Source organism: Pseudorca crassidens, chromosome 10, assembly GCF_039906515.1.
Source record: "Pseudorca crassidens isolate mPseCra1 chromosome 10, mPseCra1.hap1, whole genome shotgun sequence".
In the NCBI taxonomy this organism is placed as follows: domain Eukaryota; kingdom Metazoa; phylum Chordata; class Mammalia; order Artiodactyla; family Delphinidae; genus Pseudorca; species Pseudorca crassidens.
The window spans coordinates 80,458,186-80,480,294 of record NC_090305.1 but is presented as its reverse complement, the minus strand read 5'-3'; the positions used below and the strand labels follow the sequence as shown (position 1 = coordinate 80,480,294).

The following is a 22,109-nucleotide window of genomic DNA, read 5'->3' as shown; positions in this document are numbered from 1 at the left end:
TTTAGTATTTGTGGAAAGAAGCAAATGAGGAAGGAAAGAATGCACTGCCTCTGTTATAATCCTTTTCAGAAAGGCTTTCCCAGAGAGCCAGATCTCTTAAATAAGAAGTATGAAATGTTAAACTAGTTTCCTGGACTCTCAGCTTCCAACTCTGAGCTTTCAGCAAAGTAAGGGAGGGTATGAAAATGGACTAGTTTGGAAATCCTGTGACTTGCGGGACAGTAACCGTTTTCAGAGATGGTTTTTAAAGCACTAACATTTAAAGTGGAAAAACAGTGCTTGCAGAGGAAGTGTGCACGGCAGTGATGAAGAGCTAGCATCTCCAGTGCTCAGAGCTTCCTTGCAAAGATTCTCAATTGAGCTCTTTTAGGATTTAAGTGCCTCACATAACTGAGACTGAGCATCTCCATCCTTGCATTTCCTGGTCATTTGGTGATACACTGGCTTCCTAGGGGTATAGGTTCCCTATGCTAAAGTAGAATAAACAGTGAGAAAAATAGTGCCTGCACTTACCTTTACTGTCAAAAAAAAAAAATTCCGGAAATACCTTTATTGTGGTATCAAGGCACAGCCACAAAATCTGTGGACTGTGCAATAGGATTTCAGTGATTAAAGAAGGAAGCCTCCCCCTTTCTGAACTGACCATCCATTGTGCTGCTGCAACTTCTATTTTCTTACTGCCTTTGAATTTGTTAGTTAATAAGGCAGCCCTGCAATAAACAATGTTTAATACCTCTACAGGTGCAAACATGGTGTGTCTCTTTCAATATGATTGTTTTTCCCCCAAACAAGGGCCTCTGGAAGAAAAGTACCTAACATTTCATTCTTCCCTCTGTTTCATCCGTACCCAGCATCCCTTGTTCCCCTAGACCTATTGCCTAAGTCAGTGTGGAACAGAATTTAGAATAAGCAGGGGAATCTCAGAGATAGTGTAGACATATTGAAGCCATTGAGTTGGTGCCTGGAGAACCAGAGTTCTTCAAAACAAGATTTTGTAGGAGACTCTGAATGAGACACATCCATGTGGGTTTGTTCCTGTGGGTTTGTCAGACAACAGAAATCTTGCCCACTGTTTCTTTCTTTCTTCACTGTTCAGAGATCGGGAGAGAAACCAGACATAATTCCTGCCCTCTGAAGTTTCTAGTCTCATAGGAGCATTAGATATGTGTGCAGATAATAATAACACCAAGTTCTACAGTGGTAAATGTTGTGAGGGGGTCGTTGGGCGTGCTCCATACGGAAGGTACATTTCCTTCTTTCTGTCCTCAAGAATTTATTAAACCCCTAACAGGCCACGCTCTATGCCAGTCTCTAAGCTTACCATGTAAGCACGAACCATGGGACTTACAGTCAAATGGAGAAAGAGACGTCGATCAGCGGTAACACGAATGGATGTACAGTTGCGCACTAACCTGAGTTCTCTGATGATGAGTACGTGGTTTTCTGAGAGCCTTTGGGAAAGGAGTCTGAATGACAGGATGTGGTGGGAAGCCTGCCCTACAGAGCAGAGATGGCAGGGATCGCCTTAGGGTAGAGAGCGGTAGGAACATTCTAGACAGGGCAACAGCACATCTGAGGTGGGCTCTGGAGCCTGGGAGACCTTAGTCATGCAGCGATGTGTTTTCCTGAGGGAGACCTTCTTCAGAAGCTCCCCGTCTCCCAACCACACCTCACTTCCTACCCCTGGGACTCCATTCCAGAGCCTCCCACTGCTGGGGTTCCCTGCACCAGCATGGGACACTCTAGGACCAGATTACGGCAAGATGGCTCTAGCCCAGCTACCTTTCTCTGTGTGCACGTGGTCCATCAGAATCCCATGCATCTTTGCCACACCCAAACAGTCGTAGTCAAAATAGGCCATGGGTGCACCCCACCACCACCCTGCCGTCTTCCTCCAATTCTCTTTGTGTTTTAGATCTTCCTAACGAGACATAGATCAGCCAGTTGGTTGCAAGGCAGACATCCAACAGGAAAAATGAGATGACCCTGTTCTAACAGGCACCCCAATGTCTCCAAGTTATTTTCTTAAAGGAGAAGTAGCAGGTAGCTCCCCAGGGGCGTAAACACAAACCATCGCCATGCCCCAAATCAGTGTCCCAGGAACCCTGATAGGTCTTTCTTTCTGATTGTCCCCTCTCCTCTCCTTTCCCAGTCTTCTGCTTCCATAGTCACGGGAACAAAGGTGGTGGGGAGGGTGTCGGAAGGATGAGCAGGGTAGCAAGTCAGGCCGGACAGGTCTTCATAAGCCCTGGAGGGTGTGGATGTTTCCCTAACATTTATGTCTCCAATTCCTGAACAACAGAAACAGTCCCCATCAACACCCCACGGCAGACATTCCGTTGGGTCAACATGTGTCTTATTTGCACCTTTGTTCGCATAGAAATTACATGTAAAGCTATGCATACATTTATGCTTCAAGAAAACTTTAACAAGGGACGGGTGATATAAGCCCAGCCCCCAGAATCTCAAGTTCCCACTCACTGCGAGGCTTATCAAAGAAGAGAAACTGGCTTAAGATGTTCTTTGGTGAAATGAATTCATTGCAAACTCTTTCTTCTGTACAAGATTAGCGTGGTTTCTCATTACAGTGGAATAATCTCCAGAAACACAGATGTTAGGATCCAGCATTATTATTTTTTTCTTCCTTATGAAGTAGTGACATTGGGAAACCTAAAAGGGTAACCAAAAATGGAATTTAGTGAGGAAGGAGGGCAAAATCTTTTGCCTGACTGGAAAAGAAATGGGTTTTTTCCCACTTACATCTTAAAGTGAGTTAGATGAAAGGGACTGAAGCATCGCCTACCTAGATATGGTCCTCCTTACCCATCCTTCCATCCTATCCCAGGTTTTCTACTTCTTGGGTTCTGGGAAGCATCTCAGGCTTTTAAATCAAGGAGAGGTGGTTGTATGTTTGGGTCACCCTTTCCCTCTGAGCAACAGGCTGGGGTTCTGGTTTGTGAGTATGTTACGATCACCGGACCCTTGATAGAATGCTCGAGAAGGTAGTGTGCTTCTGGGGACCCTGCTGCAGGTTTCTGCTGGAACAAGGAAGCCTGTGGTAAGAACATGCACAGGACACACTGGGGTTGATACACTTGGAACACTCTGGTTCAAGCTTCCAGTGGTTGACACTCGCTCCGCGCCCCCCGGCCCTGTCTTATTACACACACTGCAATGCAAGAACGTCTCAAGCAGGGTTCCACCAATACCTGCCGGGATGTCTTCCGCAAGCCTGGCATCTTCTGGAACACATTTTTTGAACCGCAGTCTGAACTGCCAAAATTCCCATTCTTATCTCTTTCTTTGCTCATAGTATTTCAGATCTCAGCCCGGCTGGTCACATTGGGAAGAGTTTAACAGCTAGAGGATTAACATGATGAAGTTAAGCCTCCATGTCAGTTTAGCTGTGTTCTCTTTGCCCCCATAATCAAATATTGTCAGGGCAAACAGCTTGCTTGCCCGAGGTCAGCGTCTACAGGACAGCTTCTCAACCTCAGCACTGTTGACACTTTGGGCCGGATGAGTCTTTGTGGTCGGGCCTGTCCTGTGCATTGTAGGATGTTGAGCAACATTCTTGGCCTCTTACACCCTAGGTGCCAGTAGCGCTCTCTCCTTCCATTGTGGCAACCAAAAATGTCTCCAAGCTTTACCAAATGCCCCCTGGGGAGCAAAATACCTCCCCCCAACCACTTCTGCCTGGTTAAGAAGCAAATCTAAACCATTTTTCGGGAACTTGTGATTAAGGAGAGACTTGATACCTTCATCTTATACATTAAGATGGCTAATGTCATGGTTTATGCTGAAGATTGTCTCCTGATTTTCTGTAGCCTTGCTTTTCCGAAAAGAAACTGAAAGTTGCCGTGAACTTAATTGCTTCAGAAAGGTTTGCAGAGGGAGGCGTAGCTCCAATCCTTGGCTGTTCCCAAGTGCTGGCCAGTGTGAATTGCCAGAGCTTGTTGGCTTGGAGGTTAATTATTAACGACAGGGAAGCTCATGAATCTTTCAGAATTTTTTCCTTGCTGGGCACTGCCGTCCGACTTCCTGTCAGCTGCCTAGGATCCCTTCCAACTGTCCTACATCAAAGCCACAGGCTGTCACCCAGGTGTTCTCTTGTTCCGTGCAGGCTGGCTGCATATGTGGACTCTACAGTTTTTCATCAGCCATTTTCCAACTCAACTGCACATGTCAAACTGTAGAGACAGAATCCATTAAGCACCATCTGAAACCAGCAGGGGCCTGTGGCACCATGACTGAATATCACTAAGGCAGAATTTCACAGTAAGAAATTAGAGGAGCACACGTTTTGCTAAAACGTCAGCAAAATACCCGCAGAACTGAAAAGGAGGTAGAACCCTGACAACAACGACAACGATAATCTCTGTACAGTCCTTTCGACTTTTTGAAGGATTTTCATATCTATTTAAGTATCGCATTTTCTCCAAACCCTATACTTTTAGATCTCGGCGTTTCTTTTTTTGTTTGTTAATTTTTAAAAAGGTGCTTATTTTAGAGAAAACAAAGTAGTAGACTTGTAAAAACATATTATTTATTCCAAGTCATGAAAATGGAATATTTAGACCGTTTTTTAATTTAAAAAAATTTATTGAGGTGTAGTTGATTTGCAATATTACATAAGTTTCACATATAAAGCGTAGTGATTTACAATTTTTAAAGGTTATACTCCACTTATAGTTGTTATAAAATATTGGCTATCTTCACTGTGCTATGCAACCTTTCCATTTTTTTACTCAAATAAAATGACAAGGCAGCTGATCCAGTCATCTCATAGAGAATATTTTTTTAATTTAAAAACACATAGATCAGCTCAGAATACTGAGGGTTCCCTGTTACATGGAAGATAAAATATTTATAGGCAATCACTCAATAAATGTATATTGAACACCTACGTTGTGTCAGGCACTAGCAGAGCTATTCACTTGAAAATCATTTGAGTTTCGCTTCATGTTAAAACCATTTCTCAGAAATGTATTTTTCCACTCTGCTGCTTTAGAATACAGTAAACATCTTGCTGAAAGTCATCGTCTTGCAAATCAATTCTGTGTCCAGGAATGCTAGCATAAAAAGGACAGGGCATTGACCTGATACATATATTTGGCATTGCTTTTTAAAAACACAAACCCCATTGTGAGTTTATTTTCCTTGTTCCTTTTTAAAAGGTATTTAAATGTGGTCCCTGACTAAATTTTTGTTTCCTTTGAGATTTTACAGTAATCTGTGAGGTGGGGAGAAATTTGCTACAATCGCTAGAAATTTTTTCTCTAAAAGACCTAGAAAGCATTCCCTTTGCTAAGCAAATTCAACTTAGGTGTTTTTGCAAATGTGAAAGGCCGACATCAGCAAATGGACTATCTAATCTTAAAAACTGTTTCACAGAGGATTAGTCTTGGATCTTAAGCGCAAATAAAATTTCAAGAGACGAGAAGTCATCTGTGCCGATGGTGGTCTACCACTCAAAGTATTTCTTAGCCTGTCGCTTTTGAGTCATTAGAAATAAATTAGATTATGAGACCCTAGGGCCATCTTGGTTTGAACCTCTTCAGTGCCAGAATTGTGTATTTCAGTCAATAATGTTTTAATTTATACTGGGTAAAATACTGTTTATTTGCAGTTTTCTCTCTCAGAGAAGAGTACTTCTTTAATTTCCCTCCTCTAAACCACAGCCATATTTGCCTTTCACAATGCAAATTTAATTGTGTTTCACAAAGTTCAGTCGCATTAACTTGAAACAATGTAGAATTGTCCACACAGGTCAGGTAAAATAGAGAATCGAACAATTTCCAGATATTCAAGATAGACTTTATATTATAAGCACTTTAACTAGAATCCATAGTAGCTTTTTGTGGCAGAAACAGCAATACAAAATATTTTATGTCTTCTTTTACATTTTCTAGCTTCCCTTGCAATTAGGTTAGGACCATGTGACTGGTTCCAGCAAACGGGCTATGAGTAGTCCGTGCTCTGTGTTCCCCTGTCACAGTGAGCCTGGAAGCCACATGTTGAGATGGCAGTCACAAATAGTGGTGCTTCCATCTGCCTGGATCCCTGAGTAACTTTGTGGAACAGTGTCCCCCATAATCCACATTGGGCATGTAGGGTGAACAAGAACTAAACCATTGTTGTCTTAAGACAACAATGAGATTTCAGGGTTAATTTGTTACCCTGGAATAAATTAGGCTCTCCTGATGAATTTGTTCCCCTTTTCGAGTTTACTTTTTCAGTATTTCCTTATATTTTCAGTATAGCAGTATATCACATGTGTTAGAATAGATGACACCCTGATGCCTTTGCTCATCTTGAGCACATGATACAGATTATTGCAAGCAGGAAGCTGTCAGTAAATGCTGACAGTGTAATTTGGGTGGGGTTTTTTTGGTCATTTCTTTTCTCCCGTCTGTTGGAAAGTTTGGAACCTCACTCCTTTTTTTTAAGATGTTGGGGGTAGGAGTTTATTAATTTTTTTTTTTTTTTTTTTTTTTTTGCTGTGTTGGGTCTTTGTTTCTGTGCGAGGGCTTTCTCTAGTTGCGGCAAGCAGGGGCCACTCTTCATCACAGTGCGCGGGCCTCTCACTATCACGGCCTCTCTTGTTGCGGAGCAGAGGCTCCAGACGCGCAGGCTCAGTAGTTGTGGCTCACGGGCCTAGTTGCTCCGCGGCATGTGGAATCTTCCCTGACCAGGGCTCAAACCCATGTCCCCTGCATTAGCAGGCAGATTCTCAACCACTGCGCCACCAGGGAAGCCCCTCACTCCTTTTTAATACTGCCTCTTCCTCTTGCCCACAGACGCCTTTAAAATAACTAATAAAAAATATATCTACTTAGTTATGGATTTGATAGCAGGAACTAACTGTTCCTTTGACAGGTCTTAATCAAGGTGAAACACACCCTTTATAAATATTTTTGGCTTTGAACAATCATATCACCAAGGTAGACACACACTCTTCAGGGCAGGCAAAATGAGATAATGATATATGTGGGTAGACGTATGAATAGACCTAGTTTCTACCAGGAACTTGTATAATGATCAGCCTGGGACTAGAAATTAAGCATATCTTGTCTTTGTGACATGCTACTCAAAGGAAAGAGAGATGCATGTGACAGTCCTCACATGCCCTGGAAATTATACTACTTCACCTCAATTTTAATTGACAGGCTCTACGATTGAGAGCTCTGGATGTTTCCTACTGCTTGAGATCTTTGTTATACAAGTGCACATACACACACGGGTGCATACACACACACACTCACCTGCATGCACATACATATTCACTAAATCCATAATTGCAGAAGCTGGAAAACTGGATTTCATTTTGACCTTGTGAATAACTTTTATACTGCATTATTGATGTTTGAAAATGAAGTTCACTTCCTCTTAAAATAGTGGGCATTTTTAGCAAAAGCATTTGATTTTATTAGTGTATAGAGGTATTTTAGGTATCATTGGATGTTTTCTGGATTTCCTGTTGAGTGCATTATCTTTGCCAGTTATAAATTGCTTTTCACTATGATTCAAAGCTTTTGAGGTATCAGAATGATTCAACAGCACAAAAAGTCATTTTCTTTCCTATCCTATTCATGTCAAAAATCTCTTGTGGCTCATTTTGAAGTGATCATGTTTCATCAAATCAGTTGCCTGAACAGAATTTCAGAAATTAGTGAAAACTAAATTCAAAATTAATGACAATAAAAATAATTTACATTTGTGTAATAGTTTACTAATTGGAGGGTAACCCTTCTTTTTTGGTTTTGAAAAAATCGTGGAGGTTATCCCCACTGAGTGTTGTGACAGCAAGCTGGTTAAAAGCTTACACTCTGGATTCAGACAGAACTGAATTCATATCCCAGTTCTCCCACTTCTTTGAGATGTTACTGTGATCCCTCTGAGCCTCAGTTTTCTCATCTGTAAAGTGGTGTTGACTGTAAGAGTGATAGTAATAATCTCAAGGATTAAACATGACAATGAATGAAAATTCAGTACAATGCCAGGCCGTAGTATATACTCAATATTCAATATACGTTGGCTCTCATGTGGACCATAAACTCATAGAAGACTAGTTCTATGTTTGTTCTACTTTCACATCTCATAGTACAATGCTTGATATAAGACAGGTGTTTAATGAATATTTTTTATATGGTGAGTTGAGTATTAATACTCCCAGTTTCCAGATGAGGAAGCTGTGCTCCCAGGGCTTAATTGGTTCAGACCTCTGTTACTGACACCCCCTTAGTCAGTTATTCTGTCCCTTAACAATTTCAGTTATACATTCAACAAGGATTCAGTAAGTTTAAACTATGTGCATTCAGATTTCTATTTAGGTCATGATTTGAGCACCTATTAAGTGTCAGACACCACACTAAGTGCTTCAATAAACTTGTCTCATTAATTCATCAAAACTACCCTGCCAAGTGGACATTATTATCTCCATCTCAAAGTTAATTCTGCAAATACTTCTTACACACCTACCATGCATCAGTCTCTGGAGATTTTATAGTGAACTGGACAGACATGGTCCCTGTCATCAAGGCATTTATCGTCTTTCAGAGAACAGGAACTGGAGCAAATAATCACATGTAATGAGAGTGATAAAAGAGGAGGTTCAAGATGTTGTCGGGACTTTGAGGAAGTGACCTTGGCTGGGGCCAAGAAGAATCCTAAGGAAGCAATGTTGAGGCTGCTGGAAGTTGGGTTAATGAGTAAGTGTCAGTGGGATGAAGTTGGCAGAGGAAGGCAGTGCAGGAGCATTGGCCTGGGGGCACAAACAAATATGTCATGTTTGGGAACCTAGAAGCATCGCAGGATGGCCTGGGTCGGGAGGGTAAGACAAAGCATTGGGAGAAAAGGCTGGAAAGCTGTGCAAGAGCCAGATGGCAATGCTCCGTGAGGTTTCTTTTTTTATTTTTTATTTTATATTGGAGTATAATTGATTAACAATGTTGTGTTAGTTTTAGGTGTACAGCAAAGTGATTCAGTTATACATATACAGGTATCTATTTTTTTTTTTTGAATTCTTCTCCCATGTAGGTTATTACAGAATATTGAGCACAGTTCCCTGTGCTATACAGTAGGTCCTTGATGATTCTATTTAAAAAATAGTAATGAGTATATGTCAATCCCCAAATCCCAATTTATACCCCCCCACACGTTTCCCCTTTGGTAACCATAAATCTGTTTTCTAAGTCTGTGAGTCTGTTTCTGTTTTGTAAGTAAGTTCATTTGTATTATTTTTTTTTTTAGATTCTGCATATAAGCGATATCATATGATATTTGTCTTCGTCTGACTTACTTCACTTAGTATGATAATCTCCAGGTCCATCCATGTTGCTGCAAATGGCATTATTTCCTTCTTTTTAATGGCTGAGTAATAATCCATTGCATAAATGTACCATATGTTCTTTATCCATTCATCTGTCAGTGGACATTTAAGTTGCTTCCATGTCTTGGCTATTGTAAACAGTGCTGCAGGAACATTGGAGTGCATGTATCCTTTTGAACCGTGGTTTCCTCTGGATATATGCCCAGGAGTGGGATTGCTGGATCATATGGTAGCTCTATTTTAGTTTCTTAAGGAACCTCCATACTGTTCTCCATAGTGGCTATACTAATATACATTCCCACCAACAGTGTAGGAGGGTTCCCTTTTCTGTATATCCTCTCCAGCATTTATTGTTTGTAGACTTTTTGACTGGTATGAGGTGATACCTCATTGTAGTTTTGATTTGCATTTCTCTACTTATTAGCAATGTTGAGCATCTTTTCACATGCCTCTTGGCCATCTGTATGTCTTCTTTGGAGAAATGTCTATTTTGGTCTTCTGCCCATTTTTTGATTGGATTGTGTTTTTTTGTTGTTGTTGTTTTTTATATTGAGCTGCATGAGCTGTTTGTAGATTTTGGAGATTAATCCCTTGTCAGTCACATCATTTGCGTATATTTTCTCCCATTCTGTGTGTTGTCTTTTCATTTTGTTTATAGTTTCCTTTGCTGTGCAGAAGCTTTTGAGTTTGATTATGTCCTATTTGTTTATTTTTGTTATTTCTATTACTCTAGGAGACTGCTTGAAAAAAATATTGCTGCAGTTTATGTCAGAGTGTTCTTCCTATGCTTTCCTCTAAGAGTTTTTTAGTATCAGGTCTTACATTTAGGTCTTTAATCCATTTTGAGTTTATTTTTGTGTATGGTGTTAAAGAATGTTCTTATTTCATTCTTTTACATGTAGCTGTCCAGTTTTCCCAGCACCACTTACTGAAGAGACTGTCTTTTCTCCATTTATAGTCTTGCCTCCTTTGTCGTAGATTAACTGACCATAGTTGTGTGGGTTTATTTCTGGGCTTTGTATTCTGTTCTATTGATCTGTATTTCTGTGTTTGTGTCAGTACCATACTGTTTTGATGACTGTAGCTTTATAGTATAGTCTGCTTTGATAATGATCTGGGACTCCTGTTGCCAAGGAAAATGGAACATTATTGTAGGGTCTTAAGCAGGAGAGTAACGTGAGCATATGCACATTCCAGAAAGATGAGCAGAGTGCACTGCAGAGCATGGATTCTGTCCTTGCACTCAGAGTGTGGTTCTCAGCATCAGCATCACCCAGGAAGGGCAGATTCTTGGTTCTCACCCCAGACCTACTGAATCAAAACTCTCCAGGGATGAGGCCCACAACTCTGTGTTTTAACAAGTTCTCTGGTCGAGTCTCACCATAGTTTGAGAACCACTGACTTTTGGTAAAGGTTCTCAATCTTCACTGCACATTGGAATCACCTGAACAGTTAAACAAAAACTGACGCCTGGGCCCCAACCCAAATGTCTGATTTAGTTGGTCTGGATGCAGTCTGGGTATCAGGTTTGTCTTTCATGTACCCTAGATCATTCTAATGTACAGCCAGGTTGAGAACTGCTGTGTCAGAGAGGATGCCGGTAAACGGGTCAGCGCTTCACCATGGAGACAGTGGTGGCCTCCCCTAGGGAAGTGGATAAACAAAATAGATGGATTCAAGAGATATTGAAGATGTGTCTTCATAGTTAAGAAGGAATAAATCAGCCGAGTCCCAAGCACAAAACCACCTGCTTCTTCCATCCCCTGAGCTTCAGCGGCCACACTCCCACCCTGAAAGACAGTGTCCATTCTCTTCTCTGAGTGGCTTAAGGTTCTGTGTCTTCAGGATGGTGCAGGTGAATTGGACCATCTCCCAGCCCCAGCTGTGAAGACCATTAAGATGATCCGTAAAAGGCACAGCTGTGTCCTTCATGCTGGATAAAAACCATAGTCTGTGGCCTCAGTAGTACTAAATCATAGCCTTGACTGTTTGGCCCTACATCATATTCGAGGCATCACGCCAAGTGCTTTATGAGTACTGTCTTCTTTTATTCTCATGACAAGCCTCTGCTGTTGGCATTGTTACTATTAGGACTCCCATTCTGCAGATGAAGCGGCAGACACAGGGAGTATATTGCCCAGTGTCACAGAGCTGGTAAATGGCAGAGCAAAGATTTGAGCCCAGGTCTGTTTCTGGTTCCCTAGGTTCCTGACCATTGTGCCCTACAGCTATTCTGGCAGGAAGGGAAATCGGAAACATGTGACACAGAGGAGGTTGAGATCCTAGACTGGCCAGTGCTGCCTACAAGAGCAAGTTGATACATGGCCAAAGCAATCAAGGAGGGCTTCCCTAAAGAAAGCATGTCTGAAACCAGACCATACCCGGATGGTATGTCAGATTTGAAATGGTGGAAAGCAGAGGGGAGGTCATTGCAGGACTGGGGTGGGGATGGGGGAAGGCTGGTTGAGCACTGCAGGATCATAAAGGAATGGATTGGTTTTCCATCCAGAGTATTTTTATATATTTATTTGCTGCTCACTCCGAGAGTTACTGCATTTGGAGCTCTTGGGTTATATTTACTGCATTGCCAGAAGCCAGTAAAGACATAAAATGGGTGACTCGCATGCAGAGGATGTTCTCATTGGCTGGCAAACTCTGAGAGCTAAACCTTGCCTTATGCAGTCAAGGAGAAGTGCATCCTTCAGAATGGAGACTTTGACCTATTCAGGGTCTTCTCTTGGAGAGGAAATAAGGCACGGTAAGGAAAGGCACTAGTGATCTTATTTTAACTCGTCCACAAATGGGGTGGTATCTCCTTGGTTGAGTTTTAGAAAAACAATATAATTGTGTGTGCACAGGACATCAAACTCCACAAATAACCTTGGAAAAGAGCCCCAGGGAAGACTTACATCAGAGGCACGGCTGCAGATCTCATCAGATTCATCCCCAGTGATAATAATAGAAGTAATAGTAAACCTACAATATGTCGAACCCCTAGAGTGTGGAAATGTCTGTTATGATTATCATTACAGTAGTCCTCTGAGGGTATTATTTTAGAGCTCCAGGTATAGATGCTCAGAGAGGTAGAGTTCCCTGGCCCTGGTCACACGGTGAGTATGTGACAAAGGCAGGGTTTGATCTTAAGGTTTTCTGATCCTAAAATCAATGCTCTGTTTTCTCAGGATTGTCCCCTCTGTGCAGGATCACCTATCTCTGAAACTACCGACAAACTTCTTCATCTTTTTTTTTTTTTTTTTTTGCGGTACGTGGACCTCTCACTGTTGCGGCCTCTCCCGTTGCGGAGCACAGGCTCCGGACGCGCAGGCTCAGCGGCCATGGCTCACGGGCCCAGCCGCTCCACGGCATGTGGGATCTTCCCGGACCGGGGCGCGAACCCGTGTCCCCTGCATCGGCAGGCGGACTCTCAACCACTGCGCCACCAGGGAAGCCCTACTTCATCTTTTGAAGCTTGGTTTCCTACCTGAAAGCTGGGGAAAACTGTTCTGCCACTTGAAGTGTTATTAGAATCAGAATTTGTGTTAGGGTGAAGAATTTGTGCTGCGGAATGCCACGTGCTAATAGCTGCTAAGATTTACAGAAAGTGACTGCATGCCAGGCACCCTGCTAAGCATCATACACATACCATCTCATTTAACCTCTTATCAATCCTACGAGGGAGGTATTCTCATTATTATTCCCGCTGTAGAGTTAAGAGAGTTGAAAAAATTAAAAGTGAAGACATGGAGAGACCTAATAACTTGTTCAGTGTTGCTTGGCTTCAGAGTGGAAAGGCAACAACTGATCCTAGACAAGAGAGGGCTGACGCTATTCTACAGCCTCCACCTTAGAGGTGGACAAAGGAGAGACAGGCTGTAAGAGATGGCAGGACAGGAGTTGGGAAGTGGCAGCCAGGCACTGAATGCAATAACGTAGCCAACATCCAAAGTTCAGTGCCTTCTTGAGGCTGGAGCTCGGGCACCCATATCCCCTGATTGGGAACTGACACTGTTGCAGCTGTAACTTTCCAGACTGCAGTGCACCAGGAAGGCACCATTGGCTGGAGCAGTTTGTGTCTGAAGGAGGATAAAAAACACAGGGCTTTGGAGGAAAGGGGGGCTGTGCCACTGATGAGAGTGCCGTATGGGAGGCACCTCTACCCTCCTCCGCAGTCGCACCTCCTGCTCAGACACGAATCCGTGGGCACCGAGGGACCAGGCTGGGAAGTAGAGGGGAAACAAGGGGAACAGATGGAGCTCAACCCAGGTCGGCAGGTGGCTTGCACCGCAGCTGCTGACAGGCCCACCTGCCTCAGTCCCCCACAGTCTGGAATTAAGGATGCTTTATCAGTGATGTGACTGGTTATAGGCCAGCCAAGTTCAGTCTTTACCTATTTCTGCAGAAACTGGCACTTCCCAGGATGCAGCTGCTAAGCAGCAAGACATATCATAGAAGTGAGCAGGTTGGGAACATGGTCCCAGCTCTCTCACTGATGATGGTGTTACTGTGGGCGGGCCGCTTTCCTTCTGGGTCACAGTTAATTGACTCAGTCCTTCAGTTGGCCATGCAGTCATCAGAGCCGACTCTGTATTCGGTGCTAGGCTAGGTGCCGGGGATGCAGAGGTGAGCGAAATCACATGCACCTGTCCTCACAGAGCTTACAGTCTGGTAGGTAGACATCACACAATCACATGAGTGGATGTAAAATTAAAATTGCAATAAACGCTAATAAAGGAGAGGTGCACAGTGCCGGGAGAACATATGACAGGAGAAACGCGCCGAATCTGGAGGGGTCAGAAAAGACTTTGCTGCAAAGCTGAAGGATGAAGGAGGTGAGGGTTAGGGTTACCAGCCAATGGGGGAGACAAGGGAGAGTGTTCCAGGTGTGGGGGACAGGGTGTGCAAAGATCTGGCAGCAGGAGAAAGCAAACCGTTCCAGAAGCCCCAGTGGGGACCCTGTGCAGCGGACTGAGTGGAGGTGGTGTCCGACAGGCCACAGAGCTCAGCAGGGCCTCCACCCCAACTTGAGGTCACTGCGGCACCTTTAAATCTCCTTCCAGCCACAGTCCTGGATCATGTCAGTATAGTCCTGAGGCTGAACTTGGTCCATTTGCTTTGAGGCTGAGGCCTAGAGACTTGTTCAGAAATCAGAACAGTTACTCAAACAATGCATCAAGTAATCTGCCTGTTTATTTCAACTTTCTGCATATTTGAATCACGTCCTCTCTTTGCTTGATCGCAGGCTACCTGGTGGTAGAAACAGTGATGACTTTGGACGGGTCCAGAGTTGGACTCGCCTCCCCAGCATCATAATGTGTAAGCCCCAGAGAACTGAGGCATCCCTAGGGAAAGCCGGTACCCAGGCACACTGTCAAGGCCCAGGGCTTTGGGGTTAATGACGAGGCTGCATGCCTGGGCCCTGAGATGATATCTCCATCACCCCAGAGGTCAGACAGGGTGTTCCGGGATGGGCATTCCCTTTTCACTGAGATATAGACCTATTTACTTAGTGGGGTTGCTTCCTACCTGCCTCTATGTCTCCCTCCAAAATTCTGTCCGTGGACATGAGAGAAATGAAGCACATGAGAGAATTGCCTCGGTGAGCTTAGCCCAAAGTATGCCGGGGTGTTCAAACGTATTACCCACGTGTTCAGAGAAGTTTGGGAAATATGGGCCCACACAAGCTTGCCTTTGTGTAACGTTTCTCACCAATGTGTCTTGTGGCTTCTCCAGGAAGGGGAGAGAGGGAGATTTTATTTGGCCACAGAACCCTTTCTCATAGAGGATCTGCGGGACCAGGCTTCCCCAGAATATAACTTTGAGAAATGCTCGTCTAGGCTTTTCAGAGACTCCTGGAACATAATCACTTAGGGTTTCTCATTTATCACATGAAGGGGCTGTGGACAGAGAGGTCGTGACCTTGGCCCGAGATCCGCCAGCTAAGGGTAAAGCGTGACCAGCACACAGGCACCTCCTGTCCACGCCAGGGCTCCCCTGGTTTCTTTCATAAATCTCAAAGGGCAGGGAGGGGAGTGAACATCTGATGAGCGCCCACCCTCAAAAGGGATCATTCTAGAAACTCGTTGCTAAGCTATAGGACCTGCTATGTGCCAGCGCCACGCTAGGTGCTGTGCATACATGATCACCCCACTCCATCCTTCTGTCAACACACTGAGGTAGGTCTCTTATGTTCTCCCCCGTTTTACAGACAAGAAAGCTGAGGCTTAGAGAGGTTCAGCCACCTGTGTGATCCCTTTGAGTAAGGAAATTGCAGAGCCGAGAGTTGGACCCAAGGAGGCCTGACTGCCTTTGAAACACATGGTCTCATTCAGTCCTCTCAGTAGCCATGCAAGATAAAAATGGTCCCCCCTCTACAGTCGAAGAAACCGGGGCTCAAAGAGGTTAAGAGACATAACAAGGTCCTGCATACCAGGTAGTGGGATAGCTGGCTGCAGACTCCCCCGGACGGGGTCCTCCACCACGCGGTGCTCCTGCCAGGGCGAACGAGCCCAACGGCGATGCTGGTCTGGGTTCTCGTGTCTGCACTGACCGAAGGGACACAGCTGTGAGTGGAGAGAATCCCAGACCTCGGGATGGGCTTGAACCTGTGGCTTAGGTGGTACCTGTCTGCACTTACCCAGCACCGAGCTGAGTTCTCCATCACTTTAAAAGAAGAGCCCAAGGAAATAGTTCCCTTTGCTTGGCTGGCGAATCAAAACAACCACAGTACCTCTGTTTGACCTCCACTAGTAGGAAGATTATTTGGCTAATTAGGTGAAAAGCCTTCTTGCACACGTACATATTTTAACCCTAACGAGCTGTCCCGGGGAAAGTTTGCCCTTGGCCTGGTTCGCCTGGGGATCTTTCCTTTCCTCAGTGGAAAAGACCAATGAGGTAAACAGAACCTCGTTTCCATGGAAGCTCACTCTCTGGCCTTTTCTTTCCAGCAGTTGAAAGGTAATTACTTGATTTCTCTTTATTTGGGGGGGTTTCATAGAGCGGGGCTGTCAAGGCTTTTGATGGAGGATGGCCTTCTCTCTCACACCAGGCTATTTTAGGGAGCTTCGGTTGCATTTCTGTTTCCATCTTCCCTTCAGCTCATTAGCTCTCAGGCAGCAGCGCCCTCCTTCTGGTCACTCCTGCTAATTAAAGTCTAATGGAGCAAAGGACTTGACTCTGGAGAAAGTAGGATACACTGAGAAGCCAAAGAAATTCATCCAGAGATGGAAACCCCCATCACCTTCCTCTCCGGACACAGACTGTCACACCAAGACCCCGCATCCACACCAGGGAGGGACACTAGCCCATCTGGCACTTTCTCACCTGAATCTCTGATGCCCCATTGTGGACCGCGTCAGAAATACAGCCAGCGTGGGCTGTTCTAATAACGCAAACAACAGCCACTGTTTCCTGAGGGTTTGCTGAATGCCAGGCACTGGGCTGAAAGCTTTATATCTGTGGTCTCAGTGAATCCTCATGACAGCCTTGGGGTAGACTTATTATACTGATTAATCAGATGAGGAGGCCTGAGCACAGAGAGGTTAAGTAACTTGCCCAAGGTCACACAGCTACTAAGTGGCAAAGCCAGGTTAAGAACATACCCATTACTGTTATTTCTTAGGGAGGGCTCTTGCACTGCAACAGCCTCCCCGGAAGAAACCAGTCATGATAGGAAATGGACGGTAGACATTTCTCTGCCCCCGCGTGGCGGCTCTTTGTATTAAACTGAACCACGGAGGCGTGTGGAGTTAGTTGTCAGGGCCAATTAGAAAACCAAAACAATACACTAAAGAAGCAAGTCAACATAAAGCAGAACAGAAGAGTTCCAGTCTGAGGCAGAGCCAACTCCCATTTCAAATGGCTCATGCCGCTTTACCACATTCCTGAACCTTATAGAGACTTGGTGTCCTCGTCTGTCAAATGGGAATAATAGCGGTACATACCTCATAAAGTTGTTTTACTTGGGAATTTCTCAAACTGCTCTGTGAAATACTTGTTTTCAGTGAAAAAATTGTGTCAAAGACAAAGTTAAACACAGTTAAACAAGATGATTTACTCTAGAATTTCTTCGAATCTTAATTATGCTAATACGTATTATAAATTTTCAGGAAGGAGCAGTGTTTCTTGACCCCAGAATCCTTTTCCTGGGAGAATGCACGTTAACATCTATTTCTTGGGACCCCTTAGAGAAGGCTTTAATATAGGTCATACAGTCCCTGGTCTTGAAATAGGCATCAATAAATGCTAATCCCCTCTGTTTTGTGCCCAGATTATTCAAATAGCCATACCTGTTCTTGTTAGATTTAAGTTCCATGGAGGCAGGAACTGGGTCTGTCTTGTTCCTTTCTGTATTCCAGTGTCCTGCATAGCAAGACATTCCATAAAAATTTGATGAGTGAATAAATGAACCAATGAATGAAGCTTTGTGTAGACCTAGCCTGCTCATCTTCACTGCTGGCATCCTCTGCTGTTTCTAATTGTATTTGGTGAGGCCAGTGGGAGAATTCAGACACCTCTGAGAAATGTCATGATGGGGATGGTTCTGTTGGGTTGTTTTTTCTTTTCACTTTTAACCTCGAGCATCGTATCTTCTGACAGAACCCCCCAACATTAGCCCCTAACCGAATCATTTTGCTTCTTCTCAGTGAAGTAGTCAGATGTTTTCTTTGCATATGTATTTTGAACAGGATATTTCTGAGTGTTCCCAGTGGGTTTGCACCTGGGTATGAAGAAGTCTTGGGCTTCCAAGGGAATAGAATAAAAACAGTTCATTGGAGCTTAAAACCAGCACGGAGGATACCATGTTTCCCACGTGTGCCTATTGCAAGTGGTGATGGAGGGACCACTGGTTAGTGGTGTGAACGCTCTCCAGTGGTTCTCTTGATTTATTTAGAACAGGATTTCCAACTCATGTTCTCTGGGCGTTATGCAAAAAATAAAAATTTAAGTTAAATAATAGTTGAGTTGGTCAAAAGCTGACAGATTTCCTTACTGCTGAGCTTCTCAGAGATTTTGTGCATTTCGACACAGCATTTTACAAACTTATCTAGCCATTCTTTTTTTTTTTTTTTTTTTTTTTTTTTGCGGTACGCGGGCCTCTCACTGCTGTGGCCTCTCCCGTTGCGGAGCACAGGCTCCGGACGCGCAGGCTCAGCGGCCATGGCTCACGGGCCCAGCCGCTCCGCGGCATGTGGGATCTTCCCGGACCGGGGCACGAACCCGTGTCCCCTGCATCGGCAGGCGGACCCCCAACCACTGCGCCGCCAGGGAAGCCCTCTAGCCCTTCTTTGGGAGCCCTTGTCGATCCTTTCCTCTGGAGTCTGTAATAAGGGTGTTGTCCAGCAGAACACCCGTTTGGAAATGCTACTTTAGAACATATGACCAAAAGTAACAGTCCCATCTTTATGATCTAGAAAACAGTCCTGCTTACCAAAACTGTGGGAAAAAGAAGAGAAGGCAACTCCTGAATTGAACAGGGTGATAAAAATGCAGCGCAGAAAGCCAGATAGATTTTTATGTTTTGTATAACAAACCCAAGAAGACTATTCATGATGCTTCAAAACCATGACCATAAAGTGTCCAGTGTTCTTATTTACATCCTATTAGAAATAACTTATTTTCTATACCACTTCATAGCATAGATTAGATTCTTTTTTAAGCATGGAGCTGGGTTTTCATTTTCAAATATCTGAATAAAATTCCATACTTTTCAGATTTCTGAATAAAAATGGCTTTTAAGAGAAAGGGACTTAGAAAACTCACATATTTCTTTATCTACTTTTTGTTGTGAGTTAATCTGTTCTGAAAAGAAGAATAGAGTACATCCCATTTGAATGTCACTGTTCCCTACTTATTAAACTTTTCTGTGAATAAAATAATTTATCAGGTACTGAACAAAGCAGACTCAATTACAGCTTGACGTATAACGCTAGGCTTGCTTGGAAGTAAAGAGAGCACTTCAGTTCCTAGAGCAGGGATCAGTAACTATGGCCAGCCACCTGTTGTGCATAAAATTTTATTGGAACACAGCAGTGCTCATTCATTTACGTGTTGCCTGTGTCCATTTTCACATCTCATTGGAAGATGTGAGTCACTGCAACAGAGATCTTATGGCCCTCCAAGCCTAGAGTGTTAATTATATGGACCTTCGTAGAAATATTTGCCAATGTCTTTCATAGATTTATAGAAAGATGGGAGAGGGATGATGGAGATTACATAACCAACCCCTTCATTCTATGGATCGGAAAACTGACACTAGAGAAGTTAGCGAATTGTCTACCCATCAGAGAAGACAAAGATAGATTTCTTTTTTTTTTTTTTAAGCCAGATGTAAATTTAATGTAGATGTGACAAAAATCACCTGAGTGGGTAACTATCTAAGTGCAAATTTCACAAGCAGATTATGGATGGCCTCCCGTTGAAGCATGCTCTGTGTAGTTTCTAATGCATGCATTCAATTCGTTAGGAGAAGGAGGCTCGCACCTACTTCCACTTTACTGCTTAATTTTTTAAAGTAATTTTTGTTACAGTATAGTTGCTTTACAATGTTGTGTTAGTTTCTGCTGTACAGCAGAGTGAATCAGCTATACGTATATATATATCCCCTCCTTTTTGGATTTCCTTCCCATTTAGGTCACCACAGAGCATTGAGTAGAGGGAACTATGTGCTATACAGTAGCTTCTCATTAGTTATCTGTTTTATACCTAGTAGCGTATATAAGATATCAACACCAACTGAGAGGTAGCAGCCATCTGGAGTACTTGTTGAAAAGGTCTCAGGGCTCAGAGAGAAAGGATGCAATGATTAACTAATCATCCACGGTCCAGGGGTGGGAGAGCAGCAGGATATATGCCACGTAGGCGCCATGGATGCGGACTATGTCCGCTCGGTACGATACTAACAGTTATATTACCATCTCCTTCCTTGTACGTCTGCCCTGTAAACACTTCTTCACTGGACCCCAAAACAGGAGAGCTGCGTCAGGCCCTCATTAGAAGCACTGCTGCCTAGAAGTTCAGAGGTGGTTCTTATTCAAGTGCATTTAGATGTCTTTCTTAGCAACAGCCTGCCTACCCCATCACATTCTCCTTAAAACGATTTAACTTGGGATTTCCCTCAAACTGGATTTGTGTGTCCCACGATTCTTACGTTTTAGTGGAATAGGTCTGTGGGGGCACAGAGTAGCTGGGTGTAAAGTCGTGAGTTCCTTGGCTTTTGTCACCCAAACTGAAAGTCTCCACATTTGTGCTTTTGTGCAGCTGGACAATCCAGATGAGCAAGCGGCCCAGATCCGACGAGAGCTGGACGGACGTCTCCAAATGGCAGACCAAATAGCCAGGGTAAGGAAACGCTGGGGACATGTGCTGGGGGACCGGGCCAGAGCCCCACACCGGAAGTGCACTGATCGTTAAGGGCCGTGGAAAGATAAAACTGAGAATTTTACCTTCTCAGGAAGAAGAGGATAATCACCTGGTCGGGTCCTCAACCCTTCTTTCTCAGGGCAAGTGTCCTAGACACAGCTCATGTATTTCCTATCCTCCAATCAATACTCAAACTCCAGCCTCACCTTTCTTCTGAGTCCCAGACTTACATTTCCATCTGTCTGTCGAGCATTTCCACGTGGCCAGTCCCCTGCATTTCAGGTTGGATGTGTTCCAAATCTTAACTGCCCGCCGAGTACACACACCTGCATAGACTCCTCACGTGGCCTCCACGCAGTTACCATGGATGAAACCTCCCAGTCACTGTCAATTTCTCCTTCCTCCCCAGAACACTCCACACTCCCGTCTGCCACCTGGCTTCTTGATTCTGCCTCCCAAATGTGGGCCAGATCCCTTTACTGGTTTCCGGCACCACTGCTAGTGCTTTGATTCAGGCCCCTCATCTTCCACGCCTGGATCTTACAATAGCCTCCTAGTGGGTATATCCCTGGCTTCACTCCCTCCCTGTGTCCTGTCCATCCTGCATGTAATCATCATTCGAAACCTCATATATGAACATCTCATAACAGAGCCTCCAAATCCTTCAATAGAACCCTCCAGTGTCCCCAGAACAAGATCTCAGTGCTTTAGAATGATACTCAAGGCTCTTAATCCACAGACCATATCCTTCTTTATTGGCCTCACCTCCCACAACTTTCCCACCAGAGCTCCCCATTCCAGCTCTACAGAATGTCTCCCTCTGAATATCCCAGGCCCTTTCCAACCTCAGTGCCTTTGTAGCCACTAGTGTTTCAATGTGGATTGACCTTTCTCCTCTCCTGCACTTAGCAAGCTCTCCTACTCAGCCTTCAGTCCTCAACTGAAAATCCCTTGTCTAAGAGCTGAGCTCATCCTGCCCACTTTGTGCTTTCTTCTTGCCACGTGTAAACCTTTATTATGACAGTTCACTGAACGGTGACTATTCATTTACGTGTCTGAGTCTCCCAGTAGATGGGATTGCTCTAGGGTTGGGATGTCTCCCTGTTGAGGACTGGGAGCCTAAGCATTATCTCCTGTTCTTTTTTTTTTTTTTTTTTTGCGGTACGCGGGCCTCTCACTGTTGTGGCCTCTCCCGTTGCGGAGCACAGGCTCCGGACGCGCAGGCTCAGCGGCCATGGCTCACGGGCCCAGCCGCTCCGCGGCATGTGGGATCTTCTCGGACCGGGGCACGAACCCGTGTCCCCTGCATTGGCAGGTGGGCTCTCAACCACTGCGCCACCAGGGAAGCCCCTATCTCCTATTCTAACTGTTCTACCATTTGTGTTAACAGTAATTGTGCTAGTGGCATTTCTTCAGCACT

At 44.3% G+C, this 22,109-nt stretch overlaps 1 protein-coding gene across 25 annotated transcripts in view; it reads left to right on the top strand.

Moving 5' to 3' along the window:
• Positions 1 to 22,109, top strand: part of CADPS (calcium dependent secretion activator) — an 804,945-nt gene that overhangs the window by 509,242 nt on the left and 273,594 nt on the right. For all 25 annotated transcript variants that reach the window (XM_067755076.1, XM_067755075.1, XM_067755054.1 and 22 more), the window contains one exon: positions 20,588 to 20,668. In XM_067755076.1, coding sequence (XP_067611177.1) covers positions 20,588 to 20,668 — 81 coding nt within the window. The remainder of the gene's footprint in view (positions 1 to 20,587; positions 20,669 to 22,109) is intronic.